Source organism: Triplophysa dalaica, chromosome 6 (assembly GCF_015846415.1).
Source record: "Triplophysa dalaica isolate WHDGS20190420 chromosome 6, ASM1584641v1, whole genome shotgun sequence".
Taxonomy (NCBI): domain Eukaryota; kingdom Metazoa; phylum Chordata; class Actinopteri; order Cypriniformes; family Nemacheilidae; genus Triplophysa; species Triplophysa dalaica.
In genome coordinates, this window is record NC_079547.1 from 5,125,007 (window position 1) to 5,145,685 (window position 20,679).

The 20,679-nt window shown below is 39.3% G+C and overlaps 1 protein-coding gene across 1 annotated transcript in view; it reads left to right on the forward strand.

Annotated features, from left to right (window-relative positions):
- plxna1b (plexin A1b) overlaps positions 1 to 20,679 on the forward strand; it is an 87,434-nt gene that overhangs the window by 57,854 nt on the left and 8,901 nt on the right. Inside the window, exons 11-23 of the mRNA XM_056749981.1 lie at positions 3,368 to 3,464; positions 3,673 to 3,863; positions 4,992 to 5,143; positions 5,854 to 5,974; positions 6,102 to 6,238; positions 7,139 to 7,306; positions 8,356 to 8,449; positions 8,860 to 9,093; positions 10,763 to 10,906; positions 11,560 to 11,794; positions 13,172 to 13,314; positions 13,587 to 13,843; positions 18,505 to 18,571. Coding sequence (XP_056605959.1) covers positions 3,368 to 3,464; positions 3,673 to 3,863; positions 4,992 to 5,143; positions 5,854 to 5,974; positions 6,102 to 6,238; positions 7,139 to 7,306; positions 8,356 to 8,449; positions 8,860 to 9,093; positions 10,763 to 10,906; positions 11,560 to 11,794; positions 13,172 to 13,314; positions 13,587 to 13,843; positions 18,505 to 18,571 — 2,040 coding nt within the window. The remainder of the gene's footprint in view (positions 1 to 3,367; positions 3,465 to 3,672; positions 3,864 to 4,991; positions 5,144 to 5,853; positions 5,975 to 6,101; positions 6,239 to 7,138; positions 7,307 to 8,355; positions 8,450 to 8,859; positions 9,094 to 10,762; positions 10,907 to 11,559; positions 11,795 to 13,171; positions 13,315 to 13,586; positions 13,844 to 18,504; positions 18,572 to 20,679) is intronic.

Genomic DNA, 20,679 nt, shown 5'->3' on the forward strand with positions numbered 1-20,679 from the left:
CATGCACTAATACACACTCTCCTCTTCAGCCCCATCGCGTCATATCTGCTTTATTTAATTACGTGAGCGTTCGGTCTTCCTACGCCAGTCAGAGGTTAACTGCCTGCTCAAAACGCCCGTCTCTCGTGGTCTGATCGCATACGGTCTCCAGCCTGCAGGGTAAATACATTACCATACGATACATGTAAGACAGCTGCATTCAGACACACGATAACTCATGTAAAGACCATAAATTGTATTTAATTTCTTAACTAATGAACGATCAAATGCTTGGTGCCCAGATTAATTATCTGTTATTTATGAGGGTTTTCAAGGCAGATTACAAAATGTACAGTTATTGTATGTCATAGTTATTTGTATTGGTCTTGTTTTTGTACTCATTTTTTAATGGTCAACAAGACAGTTTTTTATGAAGGGTAAGCAATCCCCTCATGACCACAGGGAAACTGTAGCAGTGCCCTAGGAAACCACAGGTATACTGTAGCAATGTCCTCAGGGGCGTAGTTTATGGGGGAGATGGGGGGGAGGTAACCCCCCCAATATTCAAATCCATCAGTTTCAACCCCTCCAATATTTCAACATGAAAATCACAGTAGATCAAATGAAAAATATGTAGAATTACTTTATTTTGTGACAATAATTTTTTTCCTAATTAAATATGAGTTTGTCATAATAAATTAGACAAAAAATACTCCCCCTCCATTGAACCGATTGGTAACGCCCAACCAATGAGTCGCACTTTCACCAAACCAACGCGAGTGGTGTTTGAATGGGAGAGCACACGGGTAACTTAACGTACGCCAAAAATGAAGAGAAGCGCTGCACAGCGTACTATATTTAACTGCTGGTCAGAGAGGGATGCAAAAAAAATAAAGCATGTACTGAGAATGAGGTATGAGAATATTGTGTAATAATAGCTAAGTACACACCATATATGTTAGCTAGCTAATCCATTGCAATGTATTTAGCTATAACTATCAGTATAAGTTCCCAAAGCAGCCATCTGTTTTGCTAGTTCATTTTTCAATAGTGTCTGTAATTATCAATGACAAAAGCATTCACATTGATGTTTGTTTTCTTCCTAAAATAATCTGACTTTTGAACGAATTGATGAATTAATAATTTAAGTGGCTCACTCATTAAAAGAGTGAATCGCTGCCGCCTGCTGGCGCTTTCAATTCTTAATATCTTTCTTTTAATAATCTCTTCTATGTTAGAATTTATGTCAGTTTAACATACATTCTAAATCATTACATCTTAAAGACATCTTCTAACACGAAACATCCTATAGACGTATTGCAGATGAGCAAACACTCTAAAAAATACGTCTTCCAGATGTAAACACACACATCAAATAGACGTCTCCGTGATGTTCGTGTGCTATCTGGGACGTTCAACCCCCCAATGTTCAAACCAAATCTAGGCCCTTGAATGTCCTAGCAACCACAGGCATATTGTAGCAAATCCACAGCAAACGCAGGCATACTGTAGAAACGTCCTACCCAATCATAAACAAATTGTTGCAACACCCTAGCAACTACAGGTATACTGTATAAACATGCTAGCAACCATAAGCAGGCTTTAGAAACGTCCTAGCAACCATATACATGTCATAGCAACATGTCATAGCCAGCACAGACATACTGTAGCAGTTTACCACCGAACATAGGCGTACTGTTGCAACACCTTGGCAACCTCAGTCATACTGTAGAAACATCCTAGCAACCATAGGCATACTGTTGCTAGCCCCAGAAACCCCAGGGATACCACAACAATGCCCTGGCAACCACACACATACTGAAGCAACACCCTAGCATACAAAAGCATACGGCAGCAAAGTCCTAGCAACCATAGGCATACTGTTGCAACGCCCTAGCAACCACAGGGATACCACAACAATGCCCTGGCAACCACACACATACTGTAGCAACACCCTAGCAACACAGGCATACTGCACCAATGTCCTAGCAACCATAGGCATACTGTGGCAAGGCCCCAGCAAACCCCAGGGATACAACAACAATGCCCTGGCAACCACACACATACTAAAGCAACACCCTAGCAACCAAAAGCAAACTGCAGCAAAGTCCTAGCAACCATAGGCATACTGTTGCAACGCCCTAGCAACCACAGGGATACCACAAAAATGGCCTGGCAACCACACACATACTGTAGCAACACCCTAGCAACACGGGCATACTGCACCAATGTCCTAGCAACCATAGGCATACTGTGGCAAGGCCCCAGCAACCCCATGAATACCACAACAATGCCCTGGCAACCACACGCATACTGTAGCAACACCCTAGCAACACAGGCATACTGCAGATGTTCTCTAATTTTAATGCAGCTCTCTCTCTATCTCTCTCCCGAGTATTTCATTTATTTCCTGTGTTTCTGTTGTTAACGCTCTGCTCTCTCTCTCTCTCTCAGACGAAGCGTTGTAGCCCTTGTTCATTAATCTCTATTCAGTTTTGTCTCTATTCATACTGTCACACTGTATGTGGGTTTGGTGTGTTTGAGCTGTGCTGACTCTACAGTCACACAGATGCTGATAGAAGAGAGGAGATGTTTCTCATCTGTTACTGAGGTCTGAAGCATTTCAGCACCTGACATTTCTTATCTAACGTTACTGTGAAATCAGAACTGTCTTATCTTACTTAATATATATTTCTGGGTTTATTGTGCACCTTATTTTTTTCTAATTGTAAATTCTGTACTTTGAGTAATGAAAAAAAATTAAAAATTAAAAAGTACCGTATTTGTAATTGTAAGATGTTTTTTGGGAACATGTCCAGAGAGTGAACAGAGTCTAACTTTTATGAAAAAAACAATGTGTACAAGTGTGGAGGATTTTTGCCCACAAGTTTCTTTTGTTGACCTTTTCTCTTCTCTGGTTCAGAAAGCCACTATTCTGTAGACTAACATCAGAGGATGTCCTTCACTGTCCTGAACTGTGTGCTTTTGTGTGTGTGTGGGGGCACTGCGCAGTATGTCTGTGTGGTTCGGTACACGCTGAAGGTCTTGGTTGAGAACATCTCTTAAATAAATGATATCTTATTAATAATACAGTAAAATAACAGACTGAGGGTTGAGAAGAGTCCCGTCTCACCTCAGAAGATACTTCAGCAAATGTGTTTCTGAAGGTTGCTCAGAATTGAGTGTTGGAGGTCAATAGCATCCATTATGTTCACACTTAAGCCTCCCTAACCATTTTAAAATCTCAAAGCATGTTTCTTTTATAAAACAGCATGTACACAATTCTGAGACCAATGTTCAATAAGAAGTTATTTTTATTATTAATTAAAAGAATAAACCGTTGTATTATGTAATGTAAGTTATGTTTTGTCTGTGTTTTGTGTTTCAGTACAACTATGAAGGAAGTGACATCAGTGACCTCCCTGTCGATCTGTCTGTGGTGTGGAATGGAAACTTCATCATCGACAACCCCTACAACATACAAGGTAACCATGGCAAACGGTGCAGTATGCTGTACGAGGCAACCTAGCAACGCCCACGGGATGCTGCAGAGAGCAACGCCGCAGTGTTTATAAATGTCTTAAAACTTTTTTGCTTATGTAAACAAATACTTTCTCATTCTCTGCGATTTGTTGGAGGACACGGTCTACAAAGAGTTTGTGTAATATTGGAAAATATTTTTCTTTCTAACAGCTCACCTGTATAAGTGTTATGCATTGAGGGAGAGCTGCGGGTTGTGTCTGAAATCGGACCCCAGTTTTGATTGTGGATGGTGCGTTCAGGACAGGAAGTGTTCTCTCCGTCAGGAATGTGCTCAGCCTGAACACACCTGGATGCACGTCACCGCCGGCAACAGCCGCTGCACCCATCCTCGCATCTTCAAGGTGAACAAACCCTCATTAAAAACACTTGGATGATGAGATACTATCAGACATTACACTTAAAGGGATAGTCTACCCCAAAATAAAAACTCACACTTGTGTCATTTGAAACCTTTTGACCTTTTTTGAACACAAAAGGAGGTATTTGGGAGAATGTTATTAACTGGCACCCATTGACTTGCATTGGTATCATGTCCATACAATAGAAGTCAATGGGTGCCTGTGCTGTTCGGTTACCAACTTTCTTCAAAATATCTTCTTTTATGGAATAGTTCATCAAAACTTTACATTCTTACTCATTTACTCAAATTTGACTCACTTTCTTCTTTCTTCCGAATTTTGATGAACGTTGGTAACCACACAACAATGGCTCCAATTAACTTACATGTCTGACAGAATTCAGAAAACAGATTAATCGAACCAACACAAACAGCTCTGATGTGAGAACGACATAAAGTAGATTTTATTTCCAGCATTTAAAAGATTTCCAAATTCGGCTTCCAACTGAATGTTAAGTTTTAGAAGATCCAGTTACTAAAATTAGATCATTTAATTAAAGTTCTCCTTTGTTCTCCTCCTGCGATCTGTCCTGCTCTCTCTTTCTCTCTCTCTCTCTCTCTCTCTCTCTCTCTCCAGTACCGCTGTCGTCTTTTACTTATTAGATTAGGTGTTAATTTAATTTGGGAAAGAATGAATTTATCACATGGATTATTAGCTCTCTGTGGGTGCTTTGAAAGCCATCTGTTGAGAAGATGTACACCTATTCACTCTCTCTTTCCATCTTTATTTTGCTGTATCTTCACACAGGCACCGCTTTCATTTTTATCATCTATGTGTAGAAACGTGTGAATGTCAAATGAAGACGGTCCCTCAGAAACCAATTACTCGCTTGTGTTTGCCTCTGCTCTTCTCGTTTTCTCTCTCCGTATGAAAATTGAGCGATTGTGTCGTTTTGAAGGGTTTAAACCAATCTTCCGTTATTTATACGCCGTCTTGTTGTTTGAAACCGGCATGACGTTATTTCCATAAGACACGGTCGAGATGATCTGGTGAATGTTGAAGTTTTTAGTGTAAAAGGCTGTCTATTGAGACGCACTCAGTAATGTTGGTGATTTTGTTTGTTTGGTCCAGTTGTCTCCTGAAACGGGACCACGGCAGGGCGGAACCAGACTCACCATCACGGGAGAGAATCTGGGCCTTCAGTTCAAAGACATCCAGAATGGCGTTCGGATCGGTAAAGTGTCCTGTCAGCCCATCGAGGAGGAATATATCAGCGCTGAACAGTGAGTACAAATGTTGGCCCAAACGAAGTTTACTTACCAGTAAGCAGTAGTAAGCCTAAAATTGTGCAAAGCCAGCCAATCGGATTTAAGATCACGTCTTTGAAAAACGTGTATCGTGGATTATTATTTACATGCACAAAAACAACGAAAATTAACATTTCTGTAAACATTAACAATTTAAAATCGTTTCAAGTACTGTTGCTAAAACACATTGACAATGTGAAAGTGATGATGCGACTATGGTTTATTTATAACATTAATAACAGAATTTCAATTTTTGGTAAACAAACAAGGACAATTTTTTTATCAAAGAAAAAACACTCATTTTTATCGCGAGCTGTTATCTGAGATTGGCACAAAGCTTTTGTGTGAAGCTCGCAACACTCTGACCGGACAAGAGAGTTAATAACGTACCACAGACAGTGGAGGGTGTGCCCAAGGGCATGATGGGAAGGTTCAGTGTCTGTTCCATTAATAACAGAAAGGCTGTTGAACACAGACACACATTTTACAGTTCAGCAAGACTCACTGTAAAGTGTTACAGCTGTGTGTGTGTGAGTTTTCTGCCTATGGTGAAGCATTAACCTGTTTGTCATCTTATGTTCAACCACTCAGTCATTGGTGAAACAGATTTTCATTTGAGTGGTGAATGCCAGCGTCCAAATCCAACGCGCATCGTTATCTCTCTCACTTTTTCTCTCTTTCTTCAGGATTGTATGTCGTCTGGCTGATGCCACAGGTTATCGTGTACAGGAGTCTCATGTTGAGGTGTGTGTCAGGGACTGTCTCCCTGAGTATCGAGCCGTGTCTCCTAAGGCCTTCACATTTGTGGTGAGTCACAAATACGAATAAGAATAAACAGTATTTTGCATGATTCTTTTTTTAAATAGCATTGTGCCCCTTGGTTCTGTCTTTCAAATCAGAGATAATTTGTATGCATTTGTCTGTGTGTGTCCAGTCTCCATACTTCACACGTGTGGTGCCGTCACACGGTCCAATTTCCGGAGGCACCAGAATCACAATTCAAGGCAGCCATTTGAACGCCGGCAGCGCAGTGTCCATTAAAATCGGACTCAATACCTGCAGCTTTGAGAGGTAATGATGCTCTCATGGTCCCACTTTTGACTCATACTGACTCACCTGCATTCTGACAAGCTTTACTGTATTTATTATTCATCACACTGTGTTTAAAAGTGACATTATTCAACACCTTTCATGACTGTTAAATACGTAATACAGTACAGTGATAGCTGGGTGTCTCATGAGAACATGCACTGGTCACATTCTAATATAATGAAAATAAAGATACGTTGCATAAAGAAATAAAAGCATATTATATTATAATTATGTTTATGACCATTAAGCTCAATTTCTCCCCATATTCTCATTACCGTAATGCATCCAGATGATCCCATTTTCTTTTATCCTCACAGGTGATCGTAAACTAATCATTATTTTACTGTATTGCTTCACAACACATAAGCCCTACAATACTGTAAGGGTTTATTTGCCTCGTCTCCTAAGATATAGTCAGTCTGCAAAGCACTTTCACAAATCTTAAATCTGTGAAAAGAAAAATCATTTGTTTTTGCTGTCTCTCGTTCACGGGTAAATCTCAAACCAAGGCAAAAATGATTGATCTGTGCATGTTCGTTCAGACCGCCCCTCTGCACTCGTGACGGCAGTCTTGTCAAAATATGTCCAGATCTCAGCAGGTTTCTCGACTGCGTGTTGTGAACACGGTTGCCATGGCAACACGGCAAGTGTTGAAGGACAGACTTTCACACTTGCACGCGGCGGACGCGCACATACACGTCTGGTCAATCTGTAGACCGGATCTCATCCATCATGCTTGAAGAAAGCTACTGTACCTTTAAACTCGTAGATGTAAATGTCCTCCGTCGTTGTTGCTGAAAAGAAAATACGTAGATGATATGTAATGATTATGATGTCATTACAGATATTGTTCTAATTCTTGGTGTGTTTGTGTCACAGGCGAGGTTCCCGTGAGATCGTATGTGTGACTCCAGCGGGTTTGGGTTCTGGCGGGACTCCAGTCATGGTGGATATAAACGCAGCAGAGTTGAGAAACCCAGAGGTGAAGTTTAACTACATGGACGACCCAATAATACTGAGGATGGAACCCGACTGGAGCATCGCCAGGTACGGGTGTGCGCCAGCGGATGGACGGGTTTATTTAACACTTTCTGATGCTCAACCAATCATCGATTTAAATCTTTAAAAACTATTTCGCTTGGGATAAGTGTTCCTCCTTTTGGGTGCTCTGTGGGGTTTAGAGAAAGATCTGAACAGTCGTCCAGTTGTCGTGCGGAACGTGCCTTTACAGCTTTTCCTCAGGAGATTTGAGTGACATCACAGCCAGCAGACCAATAAAAGTGATGGCAGCCTAAAGCTGCTAAACACACACACGTTGCCAGTCTAGAGCTGTGAACAAGCATTTCACATCCAAAGAGAGAGAGAGGACAGAAGTGTGAAGAGGGGCGGGTTAGACACATCCCACACGATAATGGATGCACAAGTCAACCGACTCCTCCAAGATTTTTCGATTGTAAATCGTTTACTTATCTATCTTTAATTGATATATTTATATAATGCAACTTTATTTTTACAGATTCTGCGTGCAACTAGTGAAGTGTTGAGATTATGGGTTTAATTCCTAGGGAACACATTTACTGATAAACACACAATTATAACTGAAGGGATTATGTTATGATAAAAAGCATCCAAAAGAGATCGAAACGTATTTTTGGCATCCTATCATATGAAAAGTGTTTAAAACGGCTTTGAGCAATTTGTTCTCTTACTCGCTCCTTTTTCAGCATTCACAAGTCCAAAAATATTTTAATAAAATAAATTATTATGTTTCTACAATTATATTTTTGTCTACAAAAGTGATTTCGAACATTTAAACTTCTGTCAAGTGTTTCAAAATGGAAAATATGCATACTTTGATTGCACTTATATATATTGTAATATATAACAAATATTAGCACATATTGATAAACATCTCTCAAATCAATTAAAAGTGGTCGCTAAGACAGATTTCTTACAAATATACTGACTTTGATTGGACTGTCAGACCGCCCTGTTTACAGCCTATGGAGAACATGAAGGCTCTTTCATAGATTGTTAAGGATTCAGGAACCAAATCGTTGGGTGGATGGTTAAGCGATTTATTTTCTGTTTCTTAGTGGTGGAACCCTGTTAACGGTCATCGGCACGAATCTCGCCACTGTCAGAGAGCCGAAGATGAGAGCCAAATATGGGAGCATCCAGTCGGTCAATGTAAGTATTAACAGATTCAACAGTGCATGTTCAATTCAGGTTGGTGCAAAACATCAGAAATTTTCACACAGATCAACTAGTTACTTCATACGACGGTGACTGTTTTGAACGCACATTTTCTTGCAAAAACTGCCCTGTGTGCCTTCACATGTTTTTCTGTGTGTATGTGAGATATTGAATCACCTCTCCCCAGTTTAACCTTTAAAATGTCAACGGCCCACAGCACATAGAACATAAAACAGCTCTAAAAAGGCATGAGAAACTCCTGGGGCCGACTGTAACCTTATCTCCACCTTCACCCTGCTCACCTGAACATCTCTTTCTCTCACCATCGGTGTCAGGGGTCTCTCTACTTCCTCTGTCTTTATTGGCTTTGAAAGACTGTAATGATCATTAAATCTCTCTTACAGAACTGTACTGTTGTGAACAACACCGTGATGGTCTGTCTGGTTCCATCTGTGGCCGGCTCGGAGAGGGGCTTCTCAGAGGTGGGAAGCGTTCCGGATGAGATTGGATTTATCATGGATGGCGTTCAGTCTCTCCTGGTGGTTAATGAGAGCTTCAGTTTCTATCCTGACCCCGTGTTCGAGCCCCTCAGCCCATCAATGCTGGAGCTCAAACCCGGATCTCCACTGAAATTGAAGGTGAGATTGTGCGTGCATGTCTAAAATGGATGAGAAGAACACATTTGGGATTCCCTGTGTCTATTTGGATTTCTTGGACTCATAATACTTCGTGTTTGAAATTGGTTACAGGAATTTTCATATAACTCTGAAACTCTGAACTTATTTTTCCTCACAGTCCATTTAAAGTTAGTTGTGTATACTTTACCTGCAGATCCATGTTCTTCAAAAACAAATGAAATTAAAAATAGAATTCTTGACTTGGATTACAAAACTAGCACTGTCAAACCGGTTAATCGGGATTAATCGTTTCCAAAATAAAAGTTTGTGTTTATATTAAATACTGTTTGTGTGTGAGGTGTATTAAATAATGAATTAATGCATGCAATATTTTTTTTTCAGATTAACGTGTCAAAAAATATTAACATAATTCATGTGTTTTATAGGTTTAAAAAAGTTTAGAATTTAGTGGTCAAGACTGTAAAGTATTGGAGAACTTTCAATTTCTGTATATTTCCTATCCATTAGACAGGTAGGAGAAGGACACAGATATGAAATTATAATAGGCTTATAAATATTGTTTAAAGTTCACTTAAATTAAAAGTTTTTTAAAGCCTCATAACTGATGGCTTTCAATTATACTTCAATGTTGAATTTCATAGATACAGCAGTAGTAGTAGTGATTTCAGTGATACAGGTTTCCATGAAATAAAAAAATAGACTCTCTTTATGTTGTTTCTACATCAATTTGGAGATTAAATGTGAAATTATTAGAATCTACAAGTATATTTTAAAACATTAATGTCATGTGAAATTAATCACAATTCCCCCAAAAATGTGTGATTAATTTGTCAATTTTTTAAACGATTGACAGCACTAATATTTATTTATACACATGTATGTATATCTGTATATTTAACAAATATTTACACAAATATATATACATTTTTATTGAAACAATTTTTTATGTTTTAACATCAATTAATACAAATCACTCGTATTTCTTAAATATATACATATATATAAATTATAAATATGAATATGCATGCCACACACACAAATTATGTAACAACGCTCTTTTAATTAGGAATTTGACAGCACTAAAAAAACACAAGTTAACAATGATGAAAAACAGTGTGCAATAGAACAGTTTCAAGAAATAATTACACAAATCTATTCAACAAATGCAAAATATTCACCTAGTTCTATTGTGCCAACAGATCTAGTTGTGTTTTCTACAATATCATGTTTGTTCCTCAGTAAACATGTTTCCTAAATTACTTTTGTAAATGTTCTCTGTTCTATGACCTAACTGTCAGGTTATTTTTGTCATGAAAATTATTTAATTTCTGCCTTTAAGCAAGCATGCATCACGTTATCCGTTTGATTTTCATGCCCTGTCTCCTGGGACATGCAATGTGTGTGTTTCTCTGTGTTTAATGCAACCCTCCAGTGATACATGTCTCTAAACGAAGCATGCAAACATTTGAGAAGGATTTTCCCTTCGGCTTTTGCTTTCCCATAAGTCATTTGGGCAGAGAGAGAAATACGTGTGTTGGTAATCTGGTGGTATATTCCCGAGCGCAAACATGTCACTGTGGGAAATAGACCAGAGAATGTTTGTCTGTGGTGGGAGACGAGAATTGCTGAAGAAAGAAAGAAAATGAGAGACATTGTGTGTTTTTTTCAGGGGAGGAATCTCATTCCTTCAGCGGCCAGCAACTACAGGTTAAACTACACCGTCCTGATCGGTGACAAACCGTGTGTGTTGACCGTCTCTGAAACACAACTGGTGTGCGAGTGGCCTAATCTCACCGGCAAGCAAAAAGTCACCGTAAGTCTTTAATTTTCTTCCCACGACTATCTTCTGATCTCATTTTTGTTTCTTGTGTTTCTCAGCATCATGTTACTGAGAAGAGTTTCTGTTGTCTCTTCTCAGGGGTTTGTGTTGGATTTGTTTACAGAATCAGATCTGTGTTCACACAGGATCAGAACTGTATTTTCATCTTTAAATAGCTTTGCTTTATTTACTGTACATATTCAATTATTACATCAGTCTTGTGTTTTTATAGCAGTTGATAAACCATAACCTGTGTGTATTTCCCAAGCGATCTGCCCTCATTCTCTTTGATACAACTGTAAGCCGGAGAGAGAGAGCGAAATACTCCGAGACCCAGAGACCCACATGTTTGTCCTCGACCTATATATTTGACCTATATGCAAGCTGTGTGAAAGTCATTCGTCTGGCCACCATTTACACACCTCTTAACCCCATTTCTTTCTAAACACTGTTAAATGTGATCTGTAACACCTCCGTGAAATTAAATATTGCTATAATGCTGTTATACTTGAGGACTTTACCATGTCAATAAATAGTGATATGGAGAGGTCAACATGTAGTTCTGGGATAGATTGCATTGTAGTCGCAACGTCTTGAGATGATTTATCCTGCGGTGCAATATTTATAAAAAAATGTCTGTTGTGTAGGTGCTGGCTGGAGGATACAGATATTCTCCTGGAACTCTACAAATCTACTCGGACAGTCTACTGACTCTTCCCGCCATCATTGGAATTGGGGGAGGAGGAGGTCTTCTTCTTCTGGTCATCATCATCATTCTCATTGCCTACAAACGCAAGTCCCGAGATGCCGACCGTACACTGAAGCGCCTGCAGTTACAGATGCACACCCTGGAATCCAGAGTCGCCCTGGAGTGCAAAGAGGGTAAAGCATCCTTTCGTTTCCTCCTTTATTTTTTTGTTTGTTGTTTTGTTTACATTTTATCCGTTTGCTGTTTTTCTACTTTTATTCTTTCTCATTTGTTTTTGTTCCTTCCTTATTTTGCTCTTTTTATCCTTAGTTTTGTTTGTTTGTTATTTTGTTTATTTGACCTTTGGTTTTGTTATTTTGTTTGCTGTTTTGTTTTATGTTCATTATTTTTTTATTCGTTTTTGATTTCCTCCTTTTGCTGTTTTGTTCCTTTTTTTGTTTGTTTGAGCATTTGTTTGTTTTTGTTCCTTCCCCCTTTTGCTCTTTTGATCCTTAGTTTTGTTTGTTTGTTTGCATGTTTTTGTTTATTTAGTTTATTTTACCTTCCTTCCTTTCTTTTGCTTTTGTTATTTTATTTGGGTTTTTGTTTTATGTTTATTATTATTATTATATATATATTTTTTTGACCTTCCCTTTCTTTTGTTATTTTGTTTGCGGTTTCGTTTTAATTTGTCTTTTGATTTTGTTTTGTTCCTTCCTCCTCTCCACTTTTATTCTTAGTTTTGTTTGATCGTGCTTTTCTTTGTTTGTTCAGTTGTTTGTTCTATTGTCGAATCTTTACATCTGTTCTTACCACTCTTTCATTTTCTTTCCAATACTTCCAAAATGAGGTTTGTCTTTCATTTGTTAGTTGTTCTTTGTTTCTCTTTGTTTTCTCCTCTGTGTGTGTCTCTCGCTCTCTCAGGGTCAGTATTTGATTGTCTTTGTTTTAGTTTGACTCCTGTTTGAGATAACCTCAACCGTCACAATGCAAACATAATTTATCATACACACGTACACGCACGCCGAACGGTCGTCTCATTCCCGTGGTCACAAGGGCGAGAGACAAGTCGCCCATTATCCGTCTCTGTCGAGCCCGAGGTGACGACCTTGTCTGTCTCCAGACACAGAGAGGGATAAGCGCCGGAATAGAGAGGATAAGAGAGATTGATCGTTCGACCTGAGAGTGACACATCACAAATAAATGATGAAACGTTCCTCCAGGATGAATAAAGTGTGGCGATAAATAACCACAACATTCAAATTGATTAGGTGAGTGGCAGCCGGACACTTCGCAGAAACTTAGGATAGGAGAACGGTCCAGAACATCCACATGAAGTCTCTACAAATGTTGGCAGAGATGGCAATGAGTTCCATTGATTTTCAATGTAACCGCCCCAAAAGCAAATTTAAAACATGCCATTCAGGTGGTCTTGTCCTGTCTGAGTTCGCAGTTTTTTTCCCAAAAAAATTCGCAGTATGGACCAGACTCTTTGCCAGGTGTCTAAACTTTGCTTTTATTAAACTACATCTTGTTTAACCACCTGTCTCTCTTTCTCTCTCTAACTCTAGCATTTGCCGAGCTGCAGACTGATATCCATGAGTTGACTCAGGACCTGGACGGATCTGGAATTCCGTTCCTTGATTATCGTACATACGCGATGAGAGTCCTTTTCCCGGGAATAGAGGACCATCCTGTGCTGAAAGAGATGGAGGTATATACTCACACTCTTTTACAGACTATAGTCAGCTGGAAATGAATATGAAAGTTTTCATTCATGTTGTTAAAAGCTGTATACGACTCTTTCTTCTGTGGAACACCAAAAAATATATTTTTCGAGAAATGTCTTAGTGGTTTGATGACCATACAAGGCGAGGGTCAACATTCTTCAAAATATCTTCTTTTGTGTTCTGCACAAGAAAGAAAGTCATACGGATTTAGAATGGCCTAAAAAGATGACAAGTTTTTCATTTGGCTCTCTTTCAGGTGCCAGCCAATGTGGAGAAAGCTCTGACTCTCTTCGGGCAGCTCTTGAATAAGAAGCACTTCCTGTTGACATTCATCCGGACGCTAGAGGCTCAGCGCTCCTTTTCCATGAGGGACCGCGGTAACGTTGCATCTCTCATCATGAGTGCCTTGCAGGGGGAGATGGAGTATGCGACCGGCGTACTGAAACAGCTCCTGTCAGACCTCATCGACAAGAACCTGGAGAGCAAGAACCACCCCAAACTTCTGCTTAGAAGGTACAGTACGTTCGCAGAGTTACCTTTTGATGTTGTTGGGTTACCTTTGACGAAACTGAGAAAGTATGAAGTAATTAGCAGTCTTATTGTTGGTCATACTGAGGGTTAGAGATTTCAGCAAAGATAAACTTTGTGATGTAATTGTAGAACAAACATGGATCATGTGAGCTTACCTTTTGAGAGTTCTTTCTCACAAGTTTTGCCCAGAGGGCAATAAGGCAGGCAAGAAAAGTAGACTGTATTAAATAAGTGATTCTGTTGATTTCTGTTGACTTGGGCAAGTAAGGAACCGCCTAGCAACAAGCAAGCAAATACCAAACACATTTTCAGAAAATTTAAAAATATTTTCTGTCTCTCTCTTGCATTTCTCCCTCTTCCTCTATTTGCCCTTTCATGGCCAATCCTCGTTCGTCCGTCTCTTTCTGTCATGTGATATTACACACCTGACTAGACACATGCTCCCTGCAGAGAGAAAGCGTGAGGGAGGAACGCTGGAAGCGAGACACAGTTGAATGCGTGACAGTAGATGGAGAATCTGTTGAGAGCTTGAAGAAGACTCTGCGGGGATGTTTATTCTCAAATCAATATTACCAAAAACAAATCAGCGCTTTCCAAAATGTTGTATTGCGTTGATGTGTTGCATCTACCTAGAACTCACAACTTCAGTTTACTGACTGGATTGAGACAAATAGGGCTCGCATTCACTTAAAGTATCTAAAAATCTTGAAAAATTTAAATAGCAACACAGGTAAATGTATTAACATAGCAATCACAATTGTACCATTTTTCAAGAGGGTGAATAAATTATGAAATAATTTTATTTTTGGAACAAAAATAGAAGGGCCCCAAGATGGATCCAGGGGGGGCACAAAATTTGTGGCATTAGAAATTAATAAAAAAATGTAGGCAATACATCAGAAAAATAAGACCACTAACCAAAACAATTGATGTTCCAGCAAACTATATATTTTTGGTTTAATTAAAATTCTAAGTTTAAGATTCTAAGTCTGTATTTGGGTCTGCTAGTCTACTCAAAGGGTTTGAGAACCAGTGCTTTTAGGTTCCTCCGAACTGCCTCTACTTGGAAGTATTTCAAACGGTTTACTATTACATCCATTGGCTCAGAACAGCATATCAGAATATGCATCTGCGTTTCGATGGCCATTACCATAGTACAATGCTTTTTGATGCTGTATTTGCGTCGTTACGGCATCAATCATGAGGGGTAAATGCTGAACAAACGGATCCGATTTCATGGCTTAACAAGAGAAGTGTGGACAGTCAGAAATCAGATTTGAGCAACAAATCAGATTTGTGTGCGGTGTGAACAGATCCTGGGATGTAATTCAGTTTGTTTTAGGCTAGGTCTATTGTTGCCTCAATTTCTCATCTGATTTGGCCATCGTCGGTTACGTTTCTCAATTTCCATTCTGCTCTCACACACGACAAACGAACATCATCTAACTATTGTTTGTTATAGTTAAATCATTGTTCATTTTCATAAGTTAGCGTTGGTGTCAGTCTCGTATTCTTTAGTCTCAAAGTAGAATGAGGGAATCATTTATCACAGATGGTAAAAACAAACATATTCCACCTGATTCCTCGTGTACGCCTCCTCGCGCGCCGCGAGCAGATTAGCGCTAATAAGGTCCGTTAATGAGCAAGCCGTGTAATTAGCTTCAGTCTGAGGGACTTTCTTTAGACTGTTATCGTACGCCAGGTTTCTGTTTAATGACACGAGATACCGAATGTTTTTAATTGACGCTTTCTTAATGAAGATTAGTGGTTGGCTCCGTGAGGGAAGAGAGCGGGCGCGTCGGTTTGTTATTAATGCAGAATTATCGGCGCGTGGCTTCTTTGAAGCTTTTTTCCCTCGAGCTGCGTTCGGCACCGCTGGCCGAATAATTCCACTGCAGCGCTTTGATGTCAAACGGGAGTTTAATAAAACAACCCCGAGATGTTGGTTATCGCAAACACTTTTCTTACGAGGCTGTGAAAATGAGGAAATGCGAGACCTCTTCAAACATGTTTCTCTCTCTTTCACTCCGTCTCTCACTTTCTTTATCCTAAGGAAAATGAATCGCAGTCTTATTATAGGAAAACTTTTTTTGGGGGGACGGATTGATGAACATTTGTGTAGCTATAGAATCCGTGTATCATTCGTTCTTTTCATATTCAATTGAGATTCCAAAATCGGAAAATTAAAAAACGGTTTGTTATTTCGTTATTCGTTTATAAATGTGATACCAAAAAACAAATAACGGGTCATTTTTCGTACTTTTGATTTAATGCTCAGATCAAAAATGGGAAATGAAACAAAGGGGACACGACAGATTTTGATTTTGAGATTGAATTTGTTCGATTTGGGTAAGCCGGAAGTTATCTTCGTGTGTGTATGTGTTGCAGTTAAAAGAAGCCTGAAAACCCTCAATCTTGCAGTGATTGACTAAGTAATTTTTTTTGTAATTTCGTATCGACACCCTGGCCGCACTGGAATCATATGCTGATTTAATTAAAGACTTATTTGAAACTGTCAGGACACATAAAGAGATGTCAACTACGCTGCAGAAGATGGGTATCCAGCGAAGTTCTGAAATGAGACGAGGCTGAATCCAGCTTCTTATTCGCAGTTTCTTATTCACGCTTAGCTTCTTAGGGACCATCTCGCGTTTCTCTTCTTTTACGTTTTTAAAATAAAAACTTTTTTGTGTGTGTGTTTCTGTGTGCGCGCGCGTGTGTGTGTGTCTGTTGGCGTGTGTCTGTGCCTGCCTGCGTGCGTGTGTGAGAGAGAGTGCACAGAGGATGGGCTGCTGCTCGCTGTCTAAGTCATGACCTGCTGAATGCCCCTTGAGATGACCGTGAACTTCACGTGGAACCTCCATCACCCACTCCCCTTAACATTCTCTATATTACATTGATCGAACAGTTTTTTTAGGCAGCCTATGTCCACCATGAATATTAATCGAATCCAAAAGTACCTACATGTTTGAAAGTGCAATATTCTGGTGCAGAACATGCAGTACGGTTTATGCATGAGTAATTTACGTGTATATTTGTAAAAAAAACATAGTATACACCGTTTTGTTATACTTTGCATATATATAATTAACTGTTTTTATTCTATATATTTATTTTTTCTATTTCCTTTGTTTGTCTATACTGTATTTTTTCATTCTGAGCTCCTGAAACCACAACACGTTGCTTGTCTTTGTGTGCACAATTTGAAAATAAAGCTTATTCTAATTTTTTACTGATCCATTGTTCTTATACAATTTATTATACTCTTGTTGGTCTTAGCCAGTGCATTATACACACATTATATTACTGCTATGTAGTTACATGTATATATATTTAAGTAAACTTTGACACAGAACTGTGTTTTTGTACAAGTATGTCTTTGATGGTGCGTTAAAAGTTCCACAGCTAGGTTACACCTTGTCTTGATGTCTACCGTCATGCAAGAAAACAGTTTTACTGTAGCATTTTTGGGTTATTGGACAATTTGGGGTGCCATATCTCGAGTTCTTTGAGGGTGCGTTAGACGTTCTACATTGGAGTTATACCCAGTATTCATGACTAACATCTAGCCAAAAAGCAGATATTTTTATTGTAGCATTTTGTAGCAGAACTTCGCTGGATACCCATCTTCTGCAGCGTAGTTGACATCTCTTTATGTGTCTTGACAGTTTCAAATAAGTCTTTAATTAAATCAGCATATGATTCCAGTACGGCCATGGTGTCGATACGAAATTACAAAAACAATTACTTAGTCAATCACTGCAAGATTGAGGATTTTCAGGCTTCTTTTAACTTTTTGCAAATGCGGCAAACTTCCAAGTGCAACACATACACACGAAGATAACTTCCGGTTTACCCAAATCGAACAAATTAAATCTCAAAATCAAAATCTGTCGTGTCCCCTTTATTTCATTTCCTATTTTTGATCTGAGCATTAAATCAAAAGTACGAAAAATGACCCGTTATTTGTTTTTTGGTATCACATTTATAAACGAATAACGAAATAACAAACCGTTTTTTAATTTTCCGATTTTGGAATCTCAATTGAATATGAAAAGAACGAATGATACACGGATTCTATAGTTGAAAAACAAATATAGTAAGATGATGGTCAATTTGTGGTAACAAAAACGATACCGAAAGACTAGAGTTGCCAACTTCCATGCTAATGTCACCTGTAAAATGAAAAAAATCTAGTTTGTATCAAAAATGTTCACCATCATAATAGTTCAGAAGTCAATATTTGTTATTTGATTTTTATAAAAATCACAATAAGTGAATTGTCACATCCTCAATGGTCCATTTTCCTCATAAATGGGCACATAAAAATAACAATTTTATATTCACTAAAGAGACATTGTCTCTCCGTTTGTTGAGTACTATAGCTTCTGGTTTTTGCATTTTCATTCAAAGAAATCCCTGAAGGTACCTTGTCTCTCAAAAAGATGAGGGGGTAAGTCAAATATATACAGATAATTAATTCACATTCATAATGCTGGAAGTGCCCAGTTGCTAGAATTAAACCGTGGTAGACTTTTGTACGTTTATCTCTTTCTTTCTGTCGATCTTTTCTCTCTCTGTCTTAAAGGTTGTGTTGGGGACTCGCATGAGACTAAACCCTATTTTTCTGTTTTCCCCCTCAGGACTGAATCAGTAGCTGAGAAGATGCTCACAAACTGGTTTACGTTCCTTCTCTACAGGTTTCTAAAGGTAAGTGGAAACCTGAGATGTATTACTCACTACACAGCATCCCTGCTAAAATATCCTGCAAAGACCAGTCTAAAGTGGTTCGCAGCCCATAGCTGGAAACCAAGCTGGTTTTCATTAGTCAAGCTGGTCTGGTTCGATGGTTTTAGCTTCTTTACACTTGTAAGACCAACCAGACTGGCGGCTGACCGATTACCACAAACCAGACAAATGCTGTCTGGCCATCACCATCATGTTGGCCAGACTGTATAATTAGGATATTTTCTTGAGTTTGTTTGCGGCCACGTCTTCTAATCGAATTCAGATACATGGCAAGATATGAAAAACTACTCTGTTGATCTACAAAAGGAAATTCTTTATTGTAACACCACTGTGAAACCACAATTGTAGCCACACACATGCTAAATCCCTCTGGTCACAACATGAAGGCTGTAACGGAACGGCTTCTGTCTCTGAGACCGTGTGCGTCTCATCTCCTGCTGCTCATTAGCAGCTGCGTGTTTAATGATCCCCTGTGCTAATGAGACCTGAGGGGCATAGCCTGCGTAGCGATGGGCCGCACCACCGCTACGGATCCGGCGAGACACACTAGACATCCAAGAGGAGGTGTGTGTCAATCAGCGGTTTCACCTGCTATTATTATATTGGCTGATTAGCCATGATGTGTTTGTGAACGGAAGGGAATATATGCATGTTTAAATTGGACTGAGATATGACATCATTAGTGAAATATTCAGAGATTTGAACACGCCCCTGAAACGAGGGCACACAAGTTCATCTAGACTTCATAGCAGCCTTCAGGGGCCAAGGACCGCCCAAGAGGCTGTCTGCCAATCACATTCAAGCTGTGATTCCGGACGGATCGTTAAAGAAAGGGACACGTCTCCGGTTTAATTCAACCAATTAAATTGAATATAGAACTTGTGAGTTGTTTACAGTTTGTGCTTCGTGCATCAGACGTTCAGCCAGCGGTCTGTGGGCGTGACGTCTGAGGGCTGAGACCGGAGATTATGTGGCTTTCGTGCTTGTGCATGACTCACATTTTGGAATCGGTAAACGTAAACATTTATTGTTGATCTAGAAGTTGTTTCGGAAACGTTAAACTGTGGTTGTCCCGCGATGTTCTGCACTCTCATATGGGCACAGAGAGAGAGAGAGAGATTATATGAGATAGAGTGACAATGGTGAGGAGAGCCGATGTAATGAATGATGAAGATCTCGTGTAGGAGGACAAGAATGAACAGAATCGAGAGAGAGAGCGAGGCGTATGATTGGCTGTTTGACATGTATCACTCTCAAGTGTCATACGTTCTCTCCTCCATAGTCATTAGTGTTGTGTTAACCCTCAATCTCTCTTTCTCACACACACACATATACTTCTTTTTCTACAAATCACCCTCTTGGAGTTGGAGGAGGTCTGGGTTGATTTAATATTATGTGTTGTATTTTTGTAGATTAGTCCTTGACTGATACACAAATTAAGAATTCCTATTATATCCTCCTTTTTCTCGAAACCCGTAAAGTAAATGTTCACTTGAAATTTCAGTGTTGTTTAAACTCAGCGGAATAATTTCTTTAGCGCCCTTTCAGGTGAAGGTAAAGAGAAAAGCTTAACACGGTGTGAAAGATCTTCACCGTCTGCAATTACGGAGTCAATGAGTTTCCATCTTCTGTACGGCAACAGCGGCAGTAATGTTTGAAAATCCATGAGGTTTCCTTTCAGCTGTGAGACAGGTGGGCTTTTAATGACTCTCTCGCTGTCCGCATGTTAAAAGCTGAGAGGACGTGAGGGCTCTTCATCGGACCCAACCAACAGCGAGACAAATAAAACATACAGCCACAGGCAGCTATTATCAGGTCCTGGCAGATGGGAAGAGTGGAGTAAACAGTAGGAATTGCCAAAATAGCATGATAGATGTTGTGCAATCGTTGTGCAATCGTTGTGCAATCGTTGTGCAATAGTGCCCACAGTTTTTGAACTTTATCTAACTACCTGTTCTATATGTTTAAGACGGACAGCCTCAGGCCAGCTTTTTTTATTTTCTTCAAACAATTTGAAATGTCAGTGTTTTTAAAGAAGAAATGGAAATGCGCATTACATCCATTATGTG